Source organism: Mirounga leonina, unplaced genomic scaffold (genome assembly GCF_011800145.1).
Source record: "Mirounga leonina isolate KUSES-001 unplaced genomic scaffold, KU_Mleo_1.0 Mir_178, whole genome shotgun sequence".
Classification (NCBI taxonomy): domain Eukaryota; kingdom Metazoa; phylum Chordata; class Mammalia; order Carnivora; family Phocidae; genus Mirounga; species Mirounga leonina.
The window spans coordinates 1,114,309-1,135,829 of NW_023270464.1; the positions used below are offsets into that span (position 1 = coordinate 1,114,309).

General features: G+C 39.7%; 1 protein-coding gene across 2 annotated transcripts in view; it reads left to right on the forward strand.

The window, feature by feature from the left end:
• OCA2 (OCA2 melanosomal transmembrane protein) overlaps nt 1-21,521 on the forward strand; it is a 545,103-nt gene that overhangs the window by 371,077 nt on the left and 152,505 nt on the right. For both annotated transcript variants that reach the window (XM_035023928.1, XM_035023929.1), the window contains one exon: nt 4,499-4,592. In XM_035023928.1, coding sequence (XP_034879819.1) covers nt 4,499-4,592 — 94 coding nt within the window. The remainder of the gene's footprint in view (nt 1-4,498; nt 4,593-21,521) is intronic.

The following is a 21,521-nucleotide window of genomic DNA, read 5'->3' on the forward strand; positions in this document are numbered from 1 at the left end:
GGTGATATTTTCCATCTTGTCATTTTGTCCAGAGGAGAATAGATGAATGAGAGAACAAAATGCTAACAGGGTAACAATGACCCCAGAAAAATATACAGTGAACAAATCAGAAGAGACCTGAAACTGGGGGAAAAGAAAGGGAAAGAAAGAAAAAAGAGAAAAGAAAAGAAAAAAGAAAAAAAAAGATGCAAACAAACAAACAAACAAACAAAAAACAGAATATGATCATATATGATCAGGCTGGTGCATAGATTCGTGCCACACCCTAGATTTTGTGCATATTTTGGTCTGTTAGAAAAAAGTGCCTCCCAAAATTTCAAATAAAGAAAATCTTATATATGTACAAAAATAAGGGTAAATACAGTGAAGGGATGGAATTTGACTGTAAAGATGAAAAGTATAAAAGATTTTATAGAAGGAATTGATAAGATAAGAATTTGGTTGAAAAAAGAAGGAAGAGGATTAAAAAAAAAATGGAGAGAATGTGATCAGGCAGGAGAATAGAACAAAGCCATACACTAGAGATTTAGGGTATATTTTGGTTTGTTAGAAGAAACTGTATCTCAAAATTTTAAAAAGAGAACATTATATATATATATGTATATATATATATATATATATATATACCAAAAATAAGGTTGACTCTAAAAATGAATAATAAAAAAGATTTTTTTAGAAAAGGGATTGATAAGATTTTGGTTGAAAAAGGGAAAAAGAAAAATTCAAAAAAAAAAAAAAGAAAAGAAAAAGAAAGTTGAAAAAAAATTAACTTTGAATGACTAAGGAATCATGGTAAAAAAGCCATGAATTCTATGTGCAGTATTCCCCTAGTGCTGAAATTCTACTGTTCTCATTGATCGGTAAACTTGGTCTTGGCTGGTTGTTCTTCCTGATCTTCTGGGGGAGGGGTCTGTTGTCATGGTTCCCAAATGTCTTTGCTGGAGGTAGAATTGCCCCACCCTTGCCGGGTCTAAGTAATTTGCTCAGTTTTGCTCTTGGGAGCCTTTGTTTCCTGTAAGCTTTCTGTACAGCTGTGGAGGACAAGAGTGAAAATGGCGGCCTCCCAATCTCCACCCCAGAGGAGCTGAGAACTCCGGGCCCCACTCCTCAGTGAGCCCCCAGAGAAAAGCAGTCAGTCACTCCTGTCTCTCCAGTCTCCCGCCACACTCCATGCTCACCTGGTCTGTGACTATCTCTGGCACATGACCCGTGTGGAGTCTCTGAACCCAGCAGATCCCTGCGGTGCGTTCCCACGCTGCTCCTCCCAGGGCAGGAAGGTGAGTCTCCCCGGATCTGCCACTTGTTGGGACCCTGCTGGAGGAGCAGTGGCCCGACTGTGCCGCGGATCATGGTTTATGGCAACCCCGAGCTGAAAGCCCACTCCTTAGCTCTGTCTCTGCAGCCGGCTTACCCACTCCGATACCTGGGATCTCTGCTGCACTCAGGCACCCCTGGTCTTTCTGTGACCCTGAGGGTCCTGAGACCACACTGTCCCAGAGAGGGCTCCACCCCCTGCTTAGCCACTGGAGCGAAGTCCCTCAGCAGAGCCGACTTCTAAAATTTCCGATTTTGTGCTCGGCTGCTCTATCACTTGCCAGTAGCGGCTGACAGAGGCCTTCTCCCCCGCCGCCTATCTTCCCGAATATCACCTCAGATTCACTTCTCCGCACATCCTACCTTCCAGAAAGTGGTCGCTTTTCTGTTCAGAGAGTTGTTGCTTTCTTTTCTTTGATCTCCTGTTGAGTTCGTAGGTGTTCAGAATGGTTTGATCCCTATCCAGCTGAATTCTTGGGACCAGATGAAATTTAGGTCTCCTACTCCTCCGCCATCTTGCACCTCCCCACATCATTAGTTTTTGATGTCGTGTTCCATGATTCATTGTTTCCATGTAATACCCAGTGCTCCATGCAGTTCATGCCCTGTTTAATATCCATCACCAGGCTAACCCATCCTCCCGCCCCCCTGCCCTCTAGAACCCTCAGTTTGTTTCTCAGAGTCCATAGTCTCTCATGGTTCCTCTCCCCCTCTGATTTTTCCCCTTCATTATTCCCTTCCTGCTCTCTTCTTCTTCTTCTTCTTCTTTTTTTTTTTTTTTTAACATATAATGTATTATTTGTTTCAGAGGTACAGGTCTGTGATTCAACAGTCTTACACAATTTACAGTGCTCACCATAGTACATACCCTCCCCAATGTCTATCACCCAGTCACCCCATCCCTCTCACCCCCCACCACTCTAGCAACCCTCAGTTTGTTTCCTGAGATTAAGAATTCCTCATATCAGTGAGGTCATATGATATATGTCTTTCTCTGATTGACTTATTTCGCTCAGCATAATACCCTTCAGTTCCATCTTTGTTGTTGCAAATGGCAAGATTTCATTTCCTAGCATCTCTCTGACCCTCTGCGATCTCTCTGACTCTCCCCACTCCACTTCTTCTACTATCCTCACCCCCACTGGTTCTCTTTGACCCCCCTGGTATCTCTCTGACTCTCTCCTTAAGGTTGCTCTTCTGCTTCCAGCTGGAGAAAGTTTTCTGCTTTTAAGGGTTCATGTGATCCAGTGGTCCACCCAGATAATCCAGGGTCATCTCCCTCTCTAAGGGTCCATAACCTGAATTACTTCTGCAAAGTCTCCTTTGCCATACAGAATAACATAATGACATAACCACAGGTTTTAAGGATTAAGGCGTGGACTTCTTTGCAGTTGGTGTAGGGAGCATTGATCTGCCTCCTACACCACCTGGAGCAAGCTAGTATCACCTGTAGCCTGAAGTGTCCCCCAGCCAGGCTCCTTGCTTCCTCTATCACCACCCTAAAGTCTGTCCTTCACACAGCAGCCTGGTGTCAGCCTGTCATGCTCTTCTTTCCCCTTGGTAATGGGCAAATCCTCTACTGCCCTTCCTGATTCTCTGGGTAGGGCCATATACTCTGAAGTGCACTGAGGAACAGTGGGACTGTCAAAAAAATGGGACATCAGAAACACAGTGACCACAAACAGAGTGGGCCAACCTCAGGGAGGCATTGCCATCACAAAGCTTGGGCTTAGTGGCTGCAGGGTGCTGGGGAGATCCTGAGGTTTTTACTGAGTTCTTAAGATCCAACGTCTTATAATTTTGATTCCTCAACTATATTTCATCCTTCGAGCAAGCTTATAAATAGATGCAGCATGCTATTTCAGAGGTTTTCACTGAAAAAAACTCTAAGTCTTCTATGGATGAAAAGCAGAGAGAATAAGATGAGGCTTGAGCTTGCTTTCATGAGCCTTTGCACAGGCAGTCTGGGCTGCATACCTGACAGGAGGTTGTGTTTCCTGCCATGTTTCAAGGAGAAGGTAAGGACCACGAAGAAGGAGGGGAGCAGGAGCCTGTGTTCAGTGGAGTGTTATTTGCACTGACATCTCCTCTGCAAGGGCCTCTCCTGAGGAATAGACCAGGCTGTGTGCCTCCTCTCGTGGAGAAATCCAGAAGTCCACGTTGCTCTGAGATTATTTATTCTGTACTTCTCTCCATGCTCAGTGCTCCAGAAGACCCAGAGATAAAATGGTGCTGGGTTCTCAGAAAAGGCAGCACTTAGGGGCTCAGCTTATGCACCCAGGACTTCACCCTCGGTCCTCCTCCTCCTGCTCTGTTACTTTTATTGTCCACTTTCAGGGAGGCTGCTCCCTTGTGTCAACATGCAGTAGGAAGCTCCAGATTTGTGTCTTACAGTTCACCAGTCCTTAGGAAACAGAGTCTTTTCCTTAGTGGTTTATGCACACATGTCAGAACTGAGTAAAATTGGCTGAGCCTGGGTCATGTGCCTATTCCTGAACCCTGACCTCTGTGGTTGGGGGTTAACAGATGCTGATTGGTTTTATCAAGCAAATTCACCCTTCCCTGAATTAGTCACCATGTTGGGGGCTGGCCTTGGGCCACATCCCTTACCATGAGGCCTCAGCAGTATGTATGCATGTGCAGGTTATGATTCCCCACAGATCATATACACTTTTAAAAAGGCTCACACAGAGAGGCATTTTATTATCCTCTTTGTTTGCATCCATCCTTCCATCCACAGACAGTGTTTTCTGGTGGGTGTACAGGCCTGGAGTCCTGAGGAAGGTGGTTCTTATCTGAGATCCCAAGTCCACTGTTCTGAAAACACCTGTTCTGTCCTATGGTTGTTTGTCTGGCTTACATTTTCCTCTAAAAGATAGATGCCATCATGTGCCACAGTGATTTGCCAATTCTCCTTAGCATTTCCTCTTTTCTATCACATAGAGCAGTCATAGTCTTATCTGTAAGTGAATTACAGTACTTACAAGCAGAAAATTTATTTTCTGGTTGTCAGTGTTTTGTTTTCTGCAGATATTTGCAAAGCAATCACTTTGATAGTACCTGTAAAGTAATCATCAAATCAAAAGGCTGTGAGATGATCCGAATATTACAGAAGAAAAGAGAACAGAAGCCTACCACCAAGATAAACTGAGATTTTATTTTACTTTTAAAATTTTGATTCCAGGCAATGGGACACTGATTGGAGCATCAGCAAATGTTGTTTGTGCAGGAATTGCAGAGCAGCATGGATATGGATTCTCTTTCATGGAATTTTTCAGGTACTTTAAAACTCATTTTAAATTTCTGTTTGTTTAATCCCTTAACTCACTTAATTTAAAAAAAAAATAGCAATGCAAACTGTTAAGCACCAGGATAAGCATGTTTTTAGCAATTAGACGTTAGTGTCGGTGAGCTTAGCTAAAAAAAAAAACACATTAAAAATTTATTGCTGGGATTAGCTTCATAACACAGAGCATGATTCAGATATTCTGAATAATTCCGATTGAGTCTAGGGGTCAAGAAATTGTTGTGGGCTTGCTGGGTGTTTTATGTTGTTCTCTTGAAAATTCTAACAGTGATTTGTGCCTTGGCTATCTATGACTGGGGTGCTTAATGAGAGTCTGAACACCCCATACTAGGCTGCCCAGTGAAAAAGCCTGCACTGGAAAGGACCCAGGAATATTGCTGATAGGGAACAGGCATTCATGTGTGGGCACCTATCAGGAGGGCAGTACAGAGATGAGGCCTAGCATGGGGAAGAGCTGCCAGTGCTTCCTCTTGCAAAGGAGAACCTGCTTCAAGGGAGCAGGGCCCTTGCTGGGGTCCTGACTCCCAGCTTGCCTGTTTTCATATGGTACCACTGCACTTTGGAAGCAGACGAATGGGCATAATGGACATTGGTGGTCCTCATAAAATGTTGCTGCTAAAATGAACTGACATTCATTTGGTGTTGAGCAAGATTTCTGTCGAAGTTTTTGGACTATAAACTCACAGCATGTGTATGCACAGTGATGATTCTCAGAACCAGCCCTGCTTAAGATTTGGAATAGCAGCTCTGCCTGAGAGGCAGAGTGACCTTCAGCCTATGGAGGCTGTGACATCGGGCTTCTGCAGGGTACTACTTGGCTGGGCTGGGCTTGGGGAGAAAACCCCAGCTGTCTTACCCAGGTAAGAATCAACATCAGTCTCTACATATAACACTGAATTTTGGAAGACTTATGCTGACCATTACTGTTGTTCATGAGTGGCTAATAATTCTTGACAATTTTGGGGGGACACTAACATTTATTAATAAATACTCCTGGAAGACTTGGGCATGGGATGGAGGGATGAGACTGGACAGTGAGCCGTGGGGACACTGAACGTGCATCTCTCAGCAGGACTCTGGCACATTGCTTCCCCCACAGCTAAGAGACGGGATCTGAAACTTAGCAATTGACCACTATCTGCCTGTTTAGATAGACATCATCAGCCTCTGCTAAACATAAAAGGAATAATCCTATCATTTAAACAAGAGTTTTCTTAACGAGAACAGCATTCACTATAGTAAATTCAGTGGTGGCCTTAGCAGTATAACCCACCTCATCATCTCATCTTTGCTGCAGAGTCAGTGAGGGTTCATACCTGGAGTACAGCTAAGAAAGGGGGTTCAGAGGCAAGTGCCCTAAGAGGGGCAACAACAAGAGATATAGACTTGCACCCCCAAATTCCAGGGCTTCCTCATTTGGACTGGATTCCCAATTGCTGTAGAGCTGGAGGGCTGTTATTCACTTGTCCCTGGTCTCCTCCTTTGGTTAACCAAGCATATGATACACTGGCCCTCTACCTGTTGACAGCCCTAGCTGGACTCAACAGCAGGGGCTCTCATGGCCATTTAACAGCACTGGTTGGTCTCACAAGTAGGCTTGAGAGGCCTGATATTAATATCATAAAAGATTAGAAGGTTTTTAGGGCAACAATACATGCTGGTTGGATGTTTTCTCCAGTGTAACTTTGACACAGTAATCAGGAATATGGAAAAAGCCCAGATGTCCCTCAACAGATGAATGGATAAAGAAGATGTGGTATATATATATATACACATATACACAATGGAGTATTACTCAGCCATCCAAAAGAATGAAATCTTGCCATTTGCAATGATGTGGATGGAACTAGAGGGCATTATACTAAGTGAAATAAGTCAGTCAGAGAAAAACAAATACCATATGAATTCACTTATATGTGGAATTTAAGAAACAAAACAGATGAACATAGGGGAAGGGAAGGAAAAATAAAATTAGATGAAAATAGAGAGGGAGGCTGGGGCGCCTGGGTGGCTCAGTTGGTTGAGCGACTGCCTTCGGCTCAGGTCATGGTCCCGGGGTCCTGGGATCGAGTCCCGCATCAGGCTCCCTGCTCTGCGGGGAGCCTGCTTCTCCCTCTCCCACTCCCCCTGCTTGTGTTCCCTCTCTCGCTGTGTCTCTCTCTGTCAAATAAATAAATAAAATCTTTAAAAATAAAAAAAAAAAGAAAATAGAGAGGGAGGCAAAACATAAGAGACTATTAACTCTAGGAAACAAACTGAGGCTTGCTGGAGGGGAGAGGAGTGGGGGGATGGGGTAATTGGGTGATGGGCATTAAGGAGGGCATGTGATGTGATGAGCACTGGGTGATACTGATGAATCACTAAATTCTACCTCTGAAACTAATCATCATCATCAGGACATCTGCCTGACTGAAAGGGTTGGTGTGCAGCCACTCAGATTATGCACAGAGCTCAGGGTTCAGCTCCAGTGGGTGATGTATTGTGCACACTGAGCTTATTAAGTAGGCCTTGTATTTCTATTTGATATGTGCACCTTGTGTGCAGAGTTACAGTGGGGAAAGATAGGATAATATTCAGTAAGTTTGGGGCCTCAAAAAGACTGGGGCAAGACTGCCAGTTATCTCTTCTAAAACCTCTTTAGCTAGTGGCCTTAAGAATTGCATCCACCTTCTTAGATGAAGGAAAAATGTCTCTCTGGTTCGTAGTGTTCAAGAGCCATATCTTATTTCTGTCTGGTTCCACCTCTGATCATTCTTCTTGTCAGGTCCTTGCTGTCAGAAATCAGAGCAGTTTGGTCATCAAATGTTCATCAAGGGGCACCTGGGTGGCTCAGTCGGTTAAGGGTCCTGGGATTGAGCCCCATGTCAGGCTCTCTGCTCAGTGGGGAGTCTGCTTCTCTCTCTCCCTGCTGTTCCCCTTGCTTGTGCTTGCTCTCTCTCTCTGTCAAATAAATAAAATCTTTAAAAAAATGGTCATCTACTGTACCTCTGAAACAAATAATACATTATATCTTAAAAGAAGAAGAAGAAGATAGTAGGAAGGGAAAAATGAAGGGGGGAAAATTGGAGGGGGAGACGAACCATGAGAGACTATGGACTCTGAGAAACAAACTGAGGGTTCTAGAGGGGAGGGGTGGGGTATGGGTTAGCCTGGTGATGGGTATTAAAGAGGGCATGTACTGAATGGAGCACTGGGTGTTATATGCAAACAATGAAACATGGAACACTACATCAAAAACTAATGATGTAATGTACAGTGATTAACATAACATAATAAAAAATGGTCATTACATCTTTAGCCCTTATTTGCATAAAATTCTTAGTTTGCAGTTGCAAATATACTAAACTGACTTTAATCTACCTCATTTCAAAATTTCTTTCACAGAAGGTGGCTTCCTGTGATACACAGTGCAAAATGTTTACTTCCCATTTTATTTTTTAAAAATTAATATTTTTCTGACTATATAAATATATATTCAAAGGGAAATATAAAAGTAAAAGAATAAAATATAAAAGTAACTCATAAGTTTGCTACCCAGAAATAACCACTGATCAAAATTTGGTGTGTTTTCTTACATTTTCCCTTCCTCTCATGATACATATATACTTGTTAACAAAAATTTTAATCTCATTGTGTCTTACCTTTCATTTTTCATAATATGTTGTGAACATTTTACCAGGCCACTAGTTATTCTTTCAAAATAGAATATATTTATACCTACAACATGTAGATATATCACTATTTTACCTTTTTTGGACATGTATGTTGCTTCCTATTCTTTGTTATCATAATCAATTCTGTTTTGAATACCTGCACAGATAAAACATTGTTTTATTCTTGCTCATCAGTGATAAATTTCCTAACATACAATTGTGGGTTAAGTGAATTTTTTAGATTAAGTTTTTCATTTTAATTCCATTACAGTTAACATACTGTGGTATTAGTTTCAGGTGTACAATATAGTGATTTTAAAATTTTATGCATTACTCAATGCTCATCATGATAAGTGTACTCTTTAATCCCAAACACCTATTTCACTCATAACCCCCACTCACCTCCCCTCCAGTAACCATCAGTTTATTCTCTGTAGTTTCTTGGTTTGTCTCTTTTTTTCCCTATGTTAATTTGTTTTGTTTCTTATTCCACATAAGAGTGAAATCATATGGTATTTGTCTTTCTCTGACTAACTTATTTCACTAAGCATTATACTCCCTAGATCCATTCATATCATTGCAAATAACAAGATTTCATTCTTTTTTTATGGCTGAATATATACCACATCTTTTTTATCCATCCATCATTAATGGGCACTTATGCCACTTCAATATATGGCTATTGTAAATAATGCTGCAATAAACAAAGAGGTGCATATATCCTTTTGACTTAGTGTTCTTACATTTTTTGGGTAAATATTCAGGAGTATGATTACTGGATCATAAGGTTGTTGTATTAATTTTTTGAGGAACCTCCATACTGTCTTCCACAGAAGCTGCACCACTTTGCATTCTCACCAAAAATACATGAGTGTTCCTTTTTCTCTACATCCTCATCAACATTTGTTTCTTGTTTCTTGCCATTCTGGTAGGTGTGAGGTGATATCTCATTGTGGTTTTGATTTGCATTTCCCTGATGATGAGTGATGTTGAGCATCTTTTCATGTCTGTTGGCCATCTGTATGTCTTCTTTGGAAAAATGTCTGTTCGTGTCTTCTGCCCATTTTTAATTGGATTGTTTGGTTTTTGGGTGTTGGGTTTTATAATTTCTTTTTATATTTTGGATACTAATGCTTTATCCGATATGTCATTTTTCATTCAGTAGGTTGTCTTCTAGTTTTGTTGATTTTGTTGATTTTGCTGTGTAGAGACTTTTTATTTTGATGTAGCCCCAGTAGTTTATTTTTGCCTTTTCTTCCCTTGCCTTAGGAGACATATGTAGAAAAAGTTGTTATGGCTGACGTCAGAGAAATTACTGCCTGTGTTTTCTCCTAGGATTTTTATGGTGTCCGTTCTCACATTTAGGACTTTAACACATTTTGAGTTTATTTTTGTGATGGTGTAAGAAAAGTGGTTCAGTTTTATGCTTTTGCATGTAGATGTCCAGTTTTCCCAACACCAATTGTTGAAGAGACTTATCTTTTTCCCATTCCATATTCTTGCTTCCTTCATTGAAGAGTAATTGACCGGATAATCTTAGGTTAGTTTCTGGGCTTTCTACTATGTTCCATTGAGTGCCATACTATTTTTGTTACTACGGCTTTGTAATATAACTTGAAATTTGGAACTGTGATACCTCCAGCTTTTTTTTTTTTTTTTTTTTTTTGAGGATGCTTTGGCTATTTGGGGTGTTTTGTGGTTCCATATAAATTTTAGGATTGTTTGTTCTAGCTCTGTGAAAAATGACGGTGGTATTTTGATAGGGATTGAATTAAATTTGGGTAGTATGGACATTTTAAGGGGGGAGGAGCAAGATGGCAGAGGAGTAGGAGACCTAAATTTCATCTGGTCTCAGGAATTCAGCTACATAGGGATCAAACCATTCTGAACACCTACGAACTCAACAGGAGATCAAAGAAAAGAATAGCAGCAACTCTCTGAACAGAAAGCAACCACTTTCTGGAAGATAGGACGTGTGGAAGAGTGAATCCGAGGTGATATTCGGGAAGATAGACGGGGGGGGAGGGGGCCTCCATCAGCCGCTACTGGCAAGTGATAGAGCAGCCGAGCACAAAATCGGAACTTTTAGAAGTCGACTCTGCTGAGGGACTTTGCTCCAGTGGCTAAGCGGGGGTGGAACCCTCTCTGGAACAGTGTGGTGTCGGGACCCTCAGGGTCACAGAAAGACCAGGGGTGCCTGAGTGCAGCAGAGTTCCCAGGTTTCAGGAAAGGGACGCTGGCTATAAAGGCGGAGCCAAGGAGTGGGCTCTTAGGTTGGGGTGGCCATAAACTGTGATCCACAGCACAGTTGAGCCACTGCTCTTCCAACAGGGACCCAACAAGCTGCAGATCCAGGGAGACTCCACTTCCTACCCCAGGAGGAGCGGCCCGGGAGTGCACAGCAGGAACCTGCTGTGTTTGGAGACTCCAAATGGGGTTGTGTGCCAGAGATAGAAATGCTCAGTCACAGGTCAGGTGAGCACAGAGTGCGTCTGGAGACCAGGGAGACAGGAGTGATTGATTGCTTTTCTCCGGGGGCTCCCTGAGGAGTGGCGCCCTGAGTTCTCGGCTCCTCTGGGGTGGAGATAGGGAGGCTGCCATTTCACTCTCGTCCTCCAAAGCTGTACGGAAAGCTTGCAGGGAACAAGCTCCTGAGAGCAAACCTGAGCAGATTACTTAGCCTGGACCCAGCAAGGGTGGGGCAATTCTGCCTCCGGCAAAGACATTTGAGAACCATGGCAACAGGCCTCTCCCCCAGAAGATCGGCAAGAACAGCCAGCCAAGACCATTGATACGGATCAATGAGAATGGTAGCACTCCAGTGCTAGGGGAATACTGCACATAGAATTCATGCCTTTTTTCCCCATGATTCTTTAGACCTTCAAAGATAATTTTTTTCTTTTAACTTTCTTTTTTTTTTTAATTTTTCTTTTTCCCTTTTCCAACCAAAATCTTATCAATCCCTTTTTTTAAAAAATCTTTTTTATTTTTCAGTTTTAGAGTCATATTCTGCCCCTTCATAGTAGTTAACCTTATTTTTGGCATATATATATAAGTTGTTCTCTCTTTAAAATTTTGGGATACAGTTTCTTCTAACAGACCAAAATATACCCCAAATCTCTAGTGTATGGCTTTGTTCTAGTCTCCTGCCTGATCACATTCTCTCTCTCTCTCTTTTTTTTTTTAAATCCTGTTCTTTCTTTTATCAACCAACTTCTTATATTATCAATTCCTTCTTTAAAATCTTTTATAATTTTCATCTTTACAGTCATATTCCACCCTTTCATTGTATTAACCCTTATTTTTGTACATATATAAGTTTATCTTTCTTTAAAATTTTGGGTGGCACTTTCTACTAAAAGACCAAAATACACCCCAAATCTAGTGTGTGGCCCTGATCTATGCACCAGCCTGATCATATTTGATCATATTCTGTTTTTTTCTTTACTGTTGTAATTGTTGTTGTTTCTGTTTGTTTTTCTTATTCTTTGTCTTTTTTTTTTTTTTTCTGCTTCTTTCTTTCCCTTTCTTTTCCCCCAGTTTCAGGTCTCTTCTGATTTGTTTAGTGTATATTTTTCTGGGGTCATTGTTACCCTGTTAGCATTTTGTTCTCTCATTCATCTATTTTCCTCTGGACAAAATGGCAAGATGGAAAAAATCACCTCAAAAAAAGAACAATAGGCAATATCAACTGCCAGCAACCTAATCAATAAGGACATTAGTAAGATGTCAGAACTAGAGTTCAGAATAATAACTTGAAAGATACAAGCTGTGCTTGAAAAAAGCATGGATGATATTAGAAAAACCCTTTCTGGAGAAAGAAAAGAACTAAAATCTAACCAAGTCGAAATAAAAAAGGCTATTAATCAGGTGCAATAAAAAATGGAGCCTCTACTGCTAGGATAAATGAGGCAGAAGAGAGAATTAGTGATATAGAAGACCAAATGATGGAAAATAAAGAAGCTGAGAAAAAGAGAGATAAAGAACTACTGGATCACGAGGGCAGAATTTGAGAGATAAGTGATACCATAAGATGAAATAATATTAGAATAATTGATATCCCAGAGGAAGAAGAAAGACACAAAGAGTCGGAAGGTATTTTGGAGCAAATTATAACAGAGAACTTGCCTAATTTGGGGAAGGAAACAGGCATCAAAATCCAGGAGGCACAGAGAACCCCTCTCAAATTCAATAAAAATAGGTCAACACCCCGACATCTAATAGTAAAACTTATGAGTCTCATAGAGAAAATCCTGAAAGCAGCTCGGGAGAAGAGATCTGTAACCCTCAATAGCAGAAACATTAGATTGGCAACAGACCTATCCACAGAGACCTGGCAGGCCAGAAAGGACTGGCAGGATACATTCAGAACACTAAACGAGAAAAATATGCAGCCAAGAATACTATATCCAGCTAGGCTGTCATTGAAAATTGAAGGAGACAAAAAAAGCTTCCAGGACAAACACAAACTAAAGGAATTTGCAAACATACAACCATCCCTACAAAAAATATTGAAAGGGGTCTTCTACGTAAAGAGAGAGCCTAAAAGCAACATAGACCAGAAGGGAACACAGACCATATACAGTAACAGTCCCCTTACAGGCAATACAATGTCACTAAATTTATCTTTCAATAGTTACTCTAAATGTAAATGGGCTAAATGCCCCAATTAAAAGACACAGGCTATCAGATTGGATAAAAAAACAAGACCCATCGATATGCTGTCTGTAAGAGACTCATTTTAGACCCATGGATACCCCCAGATTGAAAGTGAGGGGATGAAAAACCATTTACCATGCTAATGGACACCAAAAGAAAGCTGGGGTGACAATCCTTATATCAGACAAATTAGATTTTAAACCAAAGACTATAATAAGAGATGAGGAAGGACACTATATCTTACTTAAAGTGCCTATCCAACAAGAAGATCTAAGAATTGTAAATATCTATGCCCCTAACAAGGGAGCAGCCAATTATATAAGCCAATGAATAACAAAAGCAAAGAAAGATATTGACAATAATACAATAATAGTGGGGGACTTTATCACCCCCTTCACTGAAATGGACAGATCATCTGAGCAAAAGATCAACAGGAAATAAAGACTTTAAATGACACACTGGATCAATTAGACTTCACAAACATATTCAGAACATTCCATCCCAAAGCAACAAAATACACATTCTTCTCTACTGCCCATGGAACATTCTCCAGAATAGATCACATCCTAGGTCATAAATCAGGTCTCAACTGGTACCAAAAGATTGGGATCATTCCCTGCATATTTTCAGACCACAATGCTTTGAAACTAGAACTCAATCACATTAGGAAAGTCGGAAAGAACTCAAATACATGGAGGCTAAAGCGCATCCTATTAAAGAATGAATGGGTCAACCAGGAAATTAAAGAAGAATTAAAAAAATACATGGAAACCAATGAAAATGAAAACACAACTGTTCAAAATCTTTGGGATGCAGCAAAGGTAGTCCTAAGAGGAATTTATATAGCAATGCAAGCCTTTCTCAAGAAACAAGAAAGGTCTCAAGTACACAACCTAACCCTACACCTAAAGGAACTGGAAAAAGAACATCAAGTAAAGCCTAAGCTCAGCAGGAGAAGAGAAATAATACAGATCAGAGCAGAAATCAATGAACTAGAAACCAAAAGAACAGTAGAACAGATCAGCGAAACTAGGAGCTGGTTCTTCAAAAGAATTAACAAGATTGATAAACCCCTGGCCAGACTTATCAAAAAGAGAAGAGAAATGACCCGAATCAACAAAATCATGAATGAAAGAGGAAAGATCACAACCAACACCAAAGAAATACAAACAATATAAGAACGGATTATGAGCAACTCTATGCCAGCAAATTAGACAACCTGGAAGAAATGGATGCATTCCTAGAGATGGATCAACTCCCAAAACTGAACCAGGAAGAAATAGAAAACCTGAACAGTCCTATAACTACTAAGGAAATTGAAGCAGTCATCAAAAATCTCCCAAAAAACAAAAGCCCAGGGCCAGATGGCTTCCTAGGGGAATTCTACCAAACATTTCAAGAAGAATTAATACCTATTCTTCTGAAACTGTTCCAAAAAATAGAAATGGAAGGAAAACGTCCAAACTCGTTTTATGAGGCCACCATTACCTTGATCCCCAAACCAGACAAAGACCCCATCAAAAAGAAGAACTACAGACCAATATCCCTGATGAACATGGGTGCAAAAATTCTCACCAAAATACAAGCCAATAGGATCCAACAGTACATTAAAAGGATTATTCACCACGACCAAGTGGGATTTATGCCTGCCCTGCAAGGGTGGTTCAACATCCGCAAATCAATCAACATGATGCAATACATTAACAAAAGAAAGAACAAGAATCATATGATCCTCTCAATAGATGCAGAAAAAGCATTTGACAAAATACAGCATCCTTTCTTGATCAAAACTCTTCAGAGTATAGGCATAGAGGGTACATACCTCAATATCATAAAAGCCATCTATGAAAAACCCATAGTGAATATCATTTTCAATGGGGAAAAACAGAGCTTTCCCCCTATGGTCAGGAACACAACAGGGATGTCCACTATCACCACTGCTATTCAACATAGCATTAGAAGTCCTAGCCACAGCAATCAGACAACAAAAAGAAATCAAAGGCATCTAAATCAGCAAAGAAGTCAAACTCTCACTCTGTGCAGATGATATGATACTGTATGTGGAAAACCTAAAAGACTCCACCCGAAAACTGCTAGAACTCATACAGGAATTCAGTATTTATATCCTGCCAGGATATAAAATCAATGCACAGAAATCAGTGGCATTCCTATACACCCACAACAAGACAGAAGAAAGAGAAATTAAGGAGTCGATCCCATTTACAATTGCACCCAAAACCATAAGATACCTAGGAATAAATCTAACCAAAGAAGCAAAGGATCTGTACTCAGAAAAGTATAAAACACTCATGAAAGAAATTGAGGAAGATACACAGAAATGGAAGAACGTTCCATGATCATGGATTGGAGGAACAAATATTGTGAAGATGTCAATGCTACCTAGAGCAATCTACACATTCAATGCAATCCCTATCAATATGCTGTCAACTTTTTTCAAAGAAATGGAACAAATAATCCTAAAATTTGTATGGAACCAGAAAAGACCCCAAATTGCCAGAGGAATATTGAAAAAGAAAAGCAAGGCTGGTGGCGTCACAATTCCGGACTTCCAGATCTATTACAAAGCTGTCATTATCAAGACAGTATGATACTGGCACAAAAACAGACACATAGATCAATGGAACAGAGCCCAGAAATGGACCCTCAACTCTATGGTCAACTAATCTTTGACAAAGCAGGAAAGAATGTCCAGTGGAAAAAAGACAGTTTCTTCAACAAATGGTGTTGGGAAAATTGGACAGCCACATGCAAAAATGAAACTGGACCATTTCCTTATACCACACACAAAAATAGACTCCAAATGGTTGAAAGACCTCAATGTGAGACAGGAGTCCATCGAAATCCTAAAGGAGAACACAGGTAGAATCCTCTTCGACCTCATCTGCAGCAACTTCTTTCTAGAAAATCGCAGAAGACAGGGGAAGCAAGGGCAAAAGTGAACTTCCAAACTCGTTTTGGAAGATAAAGATAAAAGATAAAATTTTTTTGCACAGCAAAAGAAACACTCAACAAAATCAAAAGACAACTGAAGGAACTGGAGAAGATATTTGCAAATGACATATCAGATAAAGAGCTAGTATCCAAAATCTATAAAGAACTTATCAAACTCACCTAAAGAACAAATGATCCAATCAAGAAATGGGCAGAAGATATGAACAAACATTTTTCCAAAGAAGACATCCAAATGGCCAACAGACACATGAAAAATTGCTCAACAGCACTCAGCATCAGGGAAATCTATATCAAAACCTCAATGAGATATTACCTCACACCAGTCAGAATGGCTAAAATTAACAAGTCAGGAAACGACAGATGTTGGCGGGGATGCGGAGAAAGGGGAACCCTCCTACACTGTTGGTGGGAATACAAGGTGGTGCAGCCACTCTGGAAAACAGTATGGAGTTCCCTCAAAAAGTTGAAAATAGAGCTACTGTAGATTCCAGCAATTGCACTACTGGGTATTTACCCAACAGATACAAATGTAGGGATCCAAAGGGGTACGTGCTCCCCGATGTTTATAGTAGCAATGTCCACAATAGCCAAACTGTGGAAAGAGCCAAGATGTCCATCGACAGATGAATGGATAAAGAAGAAGTGGTATATATATATATATATATATATATATATACAATGGAATATTATGCAGTCATCAAAAGGAATGAGATCTTGCCATTTGCAATGACATGGATGGAACTGGAGGGTATTATGTTGAGCAAAATAAGTCAATCAGAGAAAGACATGTATCATATGACTTCACTGATATGAGGAATTCTTAATCTCAGGAAACAAACTGAGGGTTGCTGGAGTGGTGGGGGGTGGGAGGGATGGGGTGGCTGGGTGATAAACATTGGGGAGTGTATGTGTTATGGTGATTGCTGTGAATTGTGTAAGACTGTTGAATCACAGACCTGTACCTCTGAAAGAAATAATACATTATATGTTTTTAAAAGAAGAAGAAGAAGATAGCAGGAAGGAAAGAATGAAGGCGGCAAAATCAGAGGGAGAGATGAACCATGAGAGAATATGGACTCTGAGAAACAAACTGAGGTTTCTAGAGGGGAGGGGGATAGTGGGATGGGTTAGCCTGGTGATGGGTATTAAAGCGGGCATGTACTCAACAGACACATGAAAAAGAGCTCAATATTGCTCGGCATCAGGGAAATCCAAATCAAAACCTCAATGAGATACCAACTCACACCAGTCAGAATGGCTAAAATTAACAAGTCAGGAAACGACAGATGTTGGCGGGGATGCAGAGAAAGGGGAACCCTCCTACACTGTTGGTGGGAATGCAAGCTGGTGCAGCCACTCTGGAAAACTGTATGGAGGTTCCTCATAAAGTTGAAAATAGAGGTACCATATGATCCAGCAATTGCACTACTGGGTATTTACCCCAAAGATACAAAAGTAGGGATCCGAAGGGGTACATGCACCCCGATGTTTATAGCAGCAATGTCCACAATAGCCAAACTGTGGAAAGAGCCAAGATGTCCATCAACAGATGAATGGATAAAGAAGAGGTGGTATATATATACAATGGAATATTATGCAGCCATCAAAAGGAATGAGACCTTGCCATTTGCAATGACGTGGTTGGAACTGGAGGGTATTATGCTGAGTGAAATAAGTCAAACAGAGAAAGACATGTATCATATGACCTCACTGATATGAGGAATTCTTAATCTCAGGAAACAAACCGAGGGTTGCTGGAGTGGGGGGTGGGGTGGGAGGAATGGGGTGACTGGGTGATGGACACTGGGGAGGGTATGTGCTCTAGTAAGTGCTGTGAATTGTGCAAGACTGTTGAATCTCAGATCTGTACCTCTGAAACAAATAATGCAATATATGTTAAGAAAAAAAGAAGAAGAAGAAGATAGCAGGAGGGGAAGAATGAAGGGGGGGAAATCGGAGGTGTAGATGAACCATGAGAGATGATGGACTGTGAAAAACAAACTGATGGTTCTAGAGTGGAGGGGGGTGGGAGGATGGGTTAGCCTGGTGATGGGTATTGAGGAGGGCACGTTATGCATGGAGCACTGGGTGTTATGCACAAACAATGAATCATGGAACACTACATCTAAAACTAATGATGTAATGTATGGGGATTAACATAACAATAAAAAATAATAATAAAGAGGGCATGTACTGCATGGAGCACTGGGTTTTATATGCAAACAATGAAACATGGAACACTACATCAGAAACTAATGACATAATGTATGGTGATTAACATAACAGAATAATAAAAAAAGTATGGACATTTTAAGAATCTATGTATTCTCCAATCCATGAGCATGGAATGTCTGTCTTTCTAATTGTTTGTGTCCTCTTCAATTTCTTTTATCAGTGTTTTATAGTTTTCAGAGTACATGTCTTTCACCTCCTTGGTTAAGTTTATTCCTAGGTATTTTTACTTTTTGGTACAATTATAAATGAGATTATTTTCTTAATTTCTCTTTCTGGGGCCTTAGTATTAGTGTATAGAAATGCAACAGATTTCTGTACATTGATTTTGTATCCTGTGACTTTACTGAATTCATTTATCAGTTCTATTAGGTTTTTAGTAGAGTGTTTTTAGGGTTTTCTATATGTAAGAGTATTGTGTCATTTGCAAATAGTGAAAGTTTTACTTCTTCCTCATCAATTTGGATGCTTTTACTTTTGTCTGATTGCTGTGGCTAGGACTTCCAGAACTATGTTGAATAAAAGTGGTAAGAGTGGATATCCTTGTGTTGTTCCTGACCTTAGGAGGAAATCTCTCAGTTTTTCCCTATTGAGGATGATTTTCACTGGTTTTTTTTTTTCATGTATGGCCTTTATTATGTTGAGGTTGTTTTCTTCTGAACCTACCTTTTGAGGGCTTTTATCATGAATGGATTTTTTACTTTGTCAAATGTTTTTTCTGTGTCTACTGAAATGATATTTTTTAATGCTTTCTCTTACTGATGTTACCACATTGTGATGTAGCACATTGATTGATTTGTGAATATTGAACCACCCTTGCAACTCAGGGATAAATCCTACTTGATTGTGGTGATTGGTTTTTGGAATGTATTGTTGGATTCAGTTTGCTAGTATTTTGTTGAGGATTTTTGCAAGTATGTTCATCAGAGGTATTGGCCTGTAGTTCTCTTTCTAGTGTCTTTATCTGGGTTTGGTATCAGAATAATGCTGGCTTCATAGAATGAATTTGGAAGCTTGCCTTCCTCTTCTATTTTTTGGGAATAATTTGCAAAGTATAAGTATTAACTCTCCTTTACATGTTTGGTAGAATTCACCTGTGAAGCTCTCTGGTCCTGGAGTTTCTTTCTTGGGAGGTTTTTGATTACTGACTCAATTTCATTGCTGGTACTCAGTCTGTTCAAATTTTCTATTTCTTCTTGGTTTGGTTTTGAGAAGTCATATGTTTCTAGGAATTTATCCATTTCTTCTAGGTTGTCCAATTTGTTTGTATATAATTTTTCATAATATTCTCTAACAATCCTCTGTATTTCTGTGATGTTGATTATTATTTCTCCTCTTTCATTTCTGATTTTGTTTATTTGTGCCCCCCCCCTCACTTTTTTTTTTTTTTTTTATGAATCTGGCTAAAGACTTACAAATTTTGTTGATCTTTTCCACAATTGGTTCCTGGTGCCACTGATCTATTTTATTTTTAGTTTCTATTTCATTTATTTCTGCTCTGATATTTATTGTTTCCTTCTTTCTACTGTTTTGGAGTTTTGTTTGTTGTTCTTTTTCTAGCTCCTTTAGGTGTAAGGTTAGTTTGTTTGAAAATTTTCTTGCTTCTTGACGTAAGCCTATATGGTGATAAACTTCCATCATGCAACCCTCTTAGAATCTCCCTGCTTTTGCTACATCCCAAAGATTTGGACTGTTGTATTTTCATTTTCATTCGTCTCCATGTATTTTTAAATTTCCTCTTTGATTTATTTGACACACTCATTGTTTAGTAGCATGTTATTTAACCGCCATATATGTGTGCTCTTCCCATGTTTTTTCTTGTGGCTGATTTCTAGTTTCATAGCATTGTGGTCAGAAAAGATGCCTGGTATGACTTTGATCATTTTGAATTTGTTGAGACTTGTTTTGTGGTCTAATATGTGATCTATTCTGGAGAATGTTCAACGTGCATTTGAAAAGAATGTGTATTCTGCTGTTTTAGGTTGGAATGTTCTAAATATATATGTTAAATCCATATGGGTCCAATGTGTCATTCAAAGCCACTGTTTCCTTATTAATTTTCTGTGTGGATGATCTGTCTGTTGATGTAAATGAGGTGTTACAGTCCCTTACTTTTATTGTATTACTATCAGTTACCTCCTTTATGTTTTTTATTAACTGCTTTGTGTATTTGGGTGCCCTATGTTGGGTGTATAAATATTTACAATTGTTGTATCTTCTTGTTGGATTGTGCCCTTTATTATTATGTAGTATCCTTCTTTAGCTCTTGTTACAGTCTTTGTTTTAAAGTCTATTTTTTTCTGATATAAATATTACTACTCTGGCTTTTCTTTTGTCTTCCATTTCATGATAAATATTTCTCCATCTTCTCACTTTCAATCTGCAGCTCTTTTTATGTCTAAATGAGTCTCTTATAGGCAGCATAAGAAAGCAGTCTTGCTGTCTTATTTTTTCCATCACCCTATGTCTTTGATTGGAGTTTTTAGTCCATTTACATTCAGAGTAATTGTTGAAAGATATGTATTTATTGCTATTTTGTTACTTGTTTTATGGTCGTTTTTGTAGTTCTTTGTTCCTTCTCTTGCCCTCTTCTCTCACAATAAGCTGGCCTTCTTTCATGATATACTTGGATTCCTTTCTCTTTATTTTTACATATCTATTGCTGGTTCTTGATTTGTGGTTACCATTAGGTTTGTATATAGCAGTCTTCTGCATATATAAGTCTATATTAAGTTGATGGTCACTTAAGTTTGAACCAATCCTTTGAATTCCTCATCTTGGCACATTTTAGGTTATATGGTGTTATATTTTGTGAGTCCTTTCACTGATTTTCACAGATGTACTTATTTTCTGCTTTTGTGCTTTCTACTTTTGTTACTCTTACTTATGGTCTTTCCTTTCCATTTAAAGAGTCCCCTTTAGGGCGCCTGGGTGGCTCAGATGGTTAAGCGTCTGCCTTCGGCTCAGGTCATGATCCCAGGGTCCTGGGATCAAGCCCAGCATCGGGTTCCCTGCTCCTTGGGAGCCTGCTTCTCCCTCTGCCTCTCTCTCTCTCTGTCTCTACTGAATGGATAAATAAAATCTTAAAAAAAAAAGAGTCCCCTTTAACATTTCTTGTAGGGCTGGTTTAGTGGTCATGAACTCCTTTAACTTTTGTTTGTCTGGGAAATTCTTTATCTCTCCTACTTGGAATGATAGCTTTACTGGACAGAGTATTCTTGGCTGCAGATTTTTTCCTTTCAGTACTTTGAATATATCATGCCACTATCTTCTGGCTTGCGAAGTTTCTACTGAGAAATCTGCTGATTGCCTTACAGGGTTTCCTTGTAGTTAACTTTTATTTTCTCCCGCTGCTTTTAAAGTTCTTTCCTAACACTACTTTT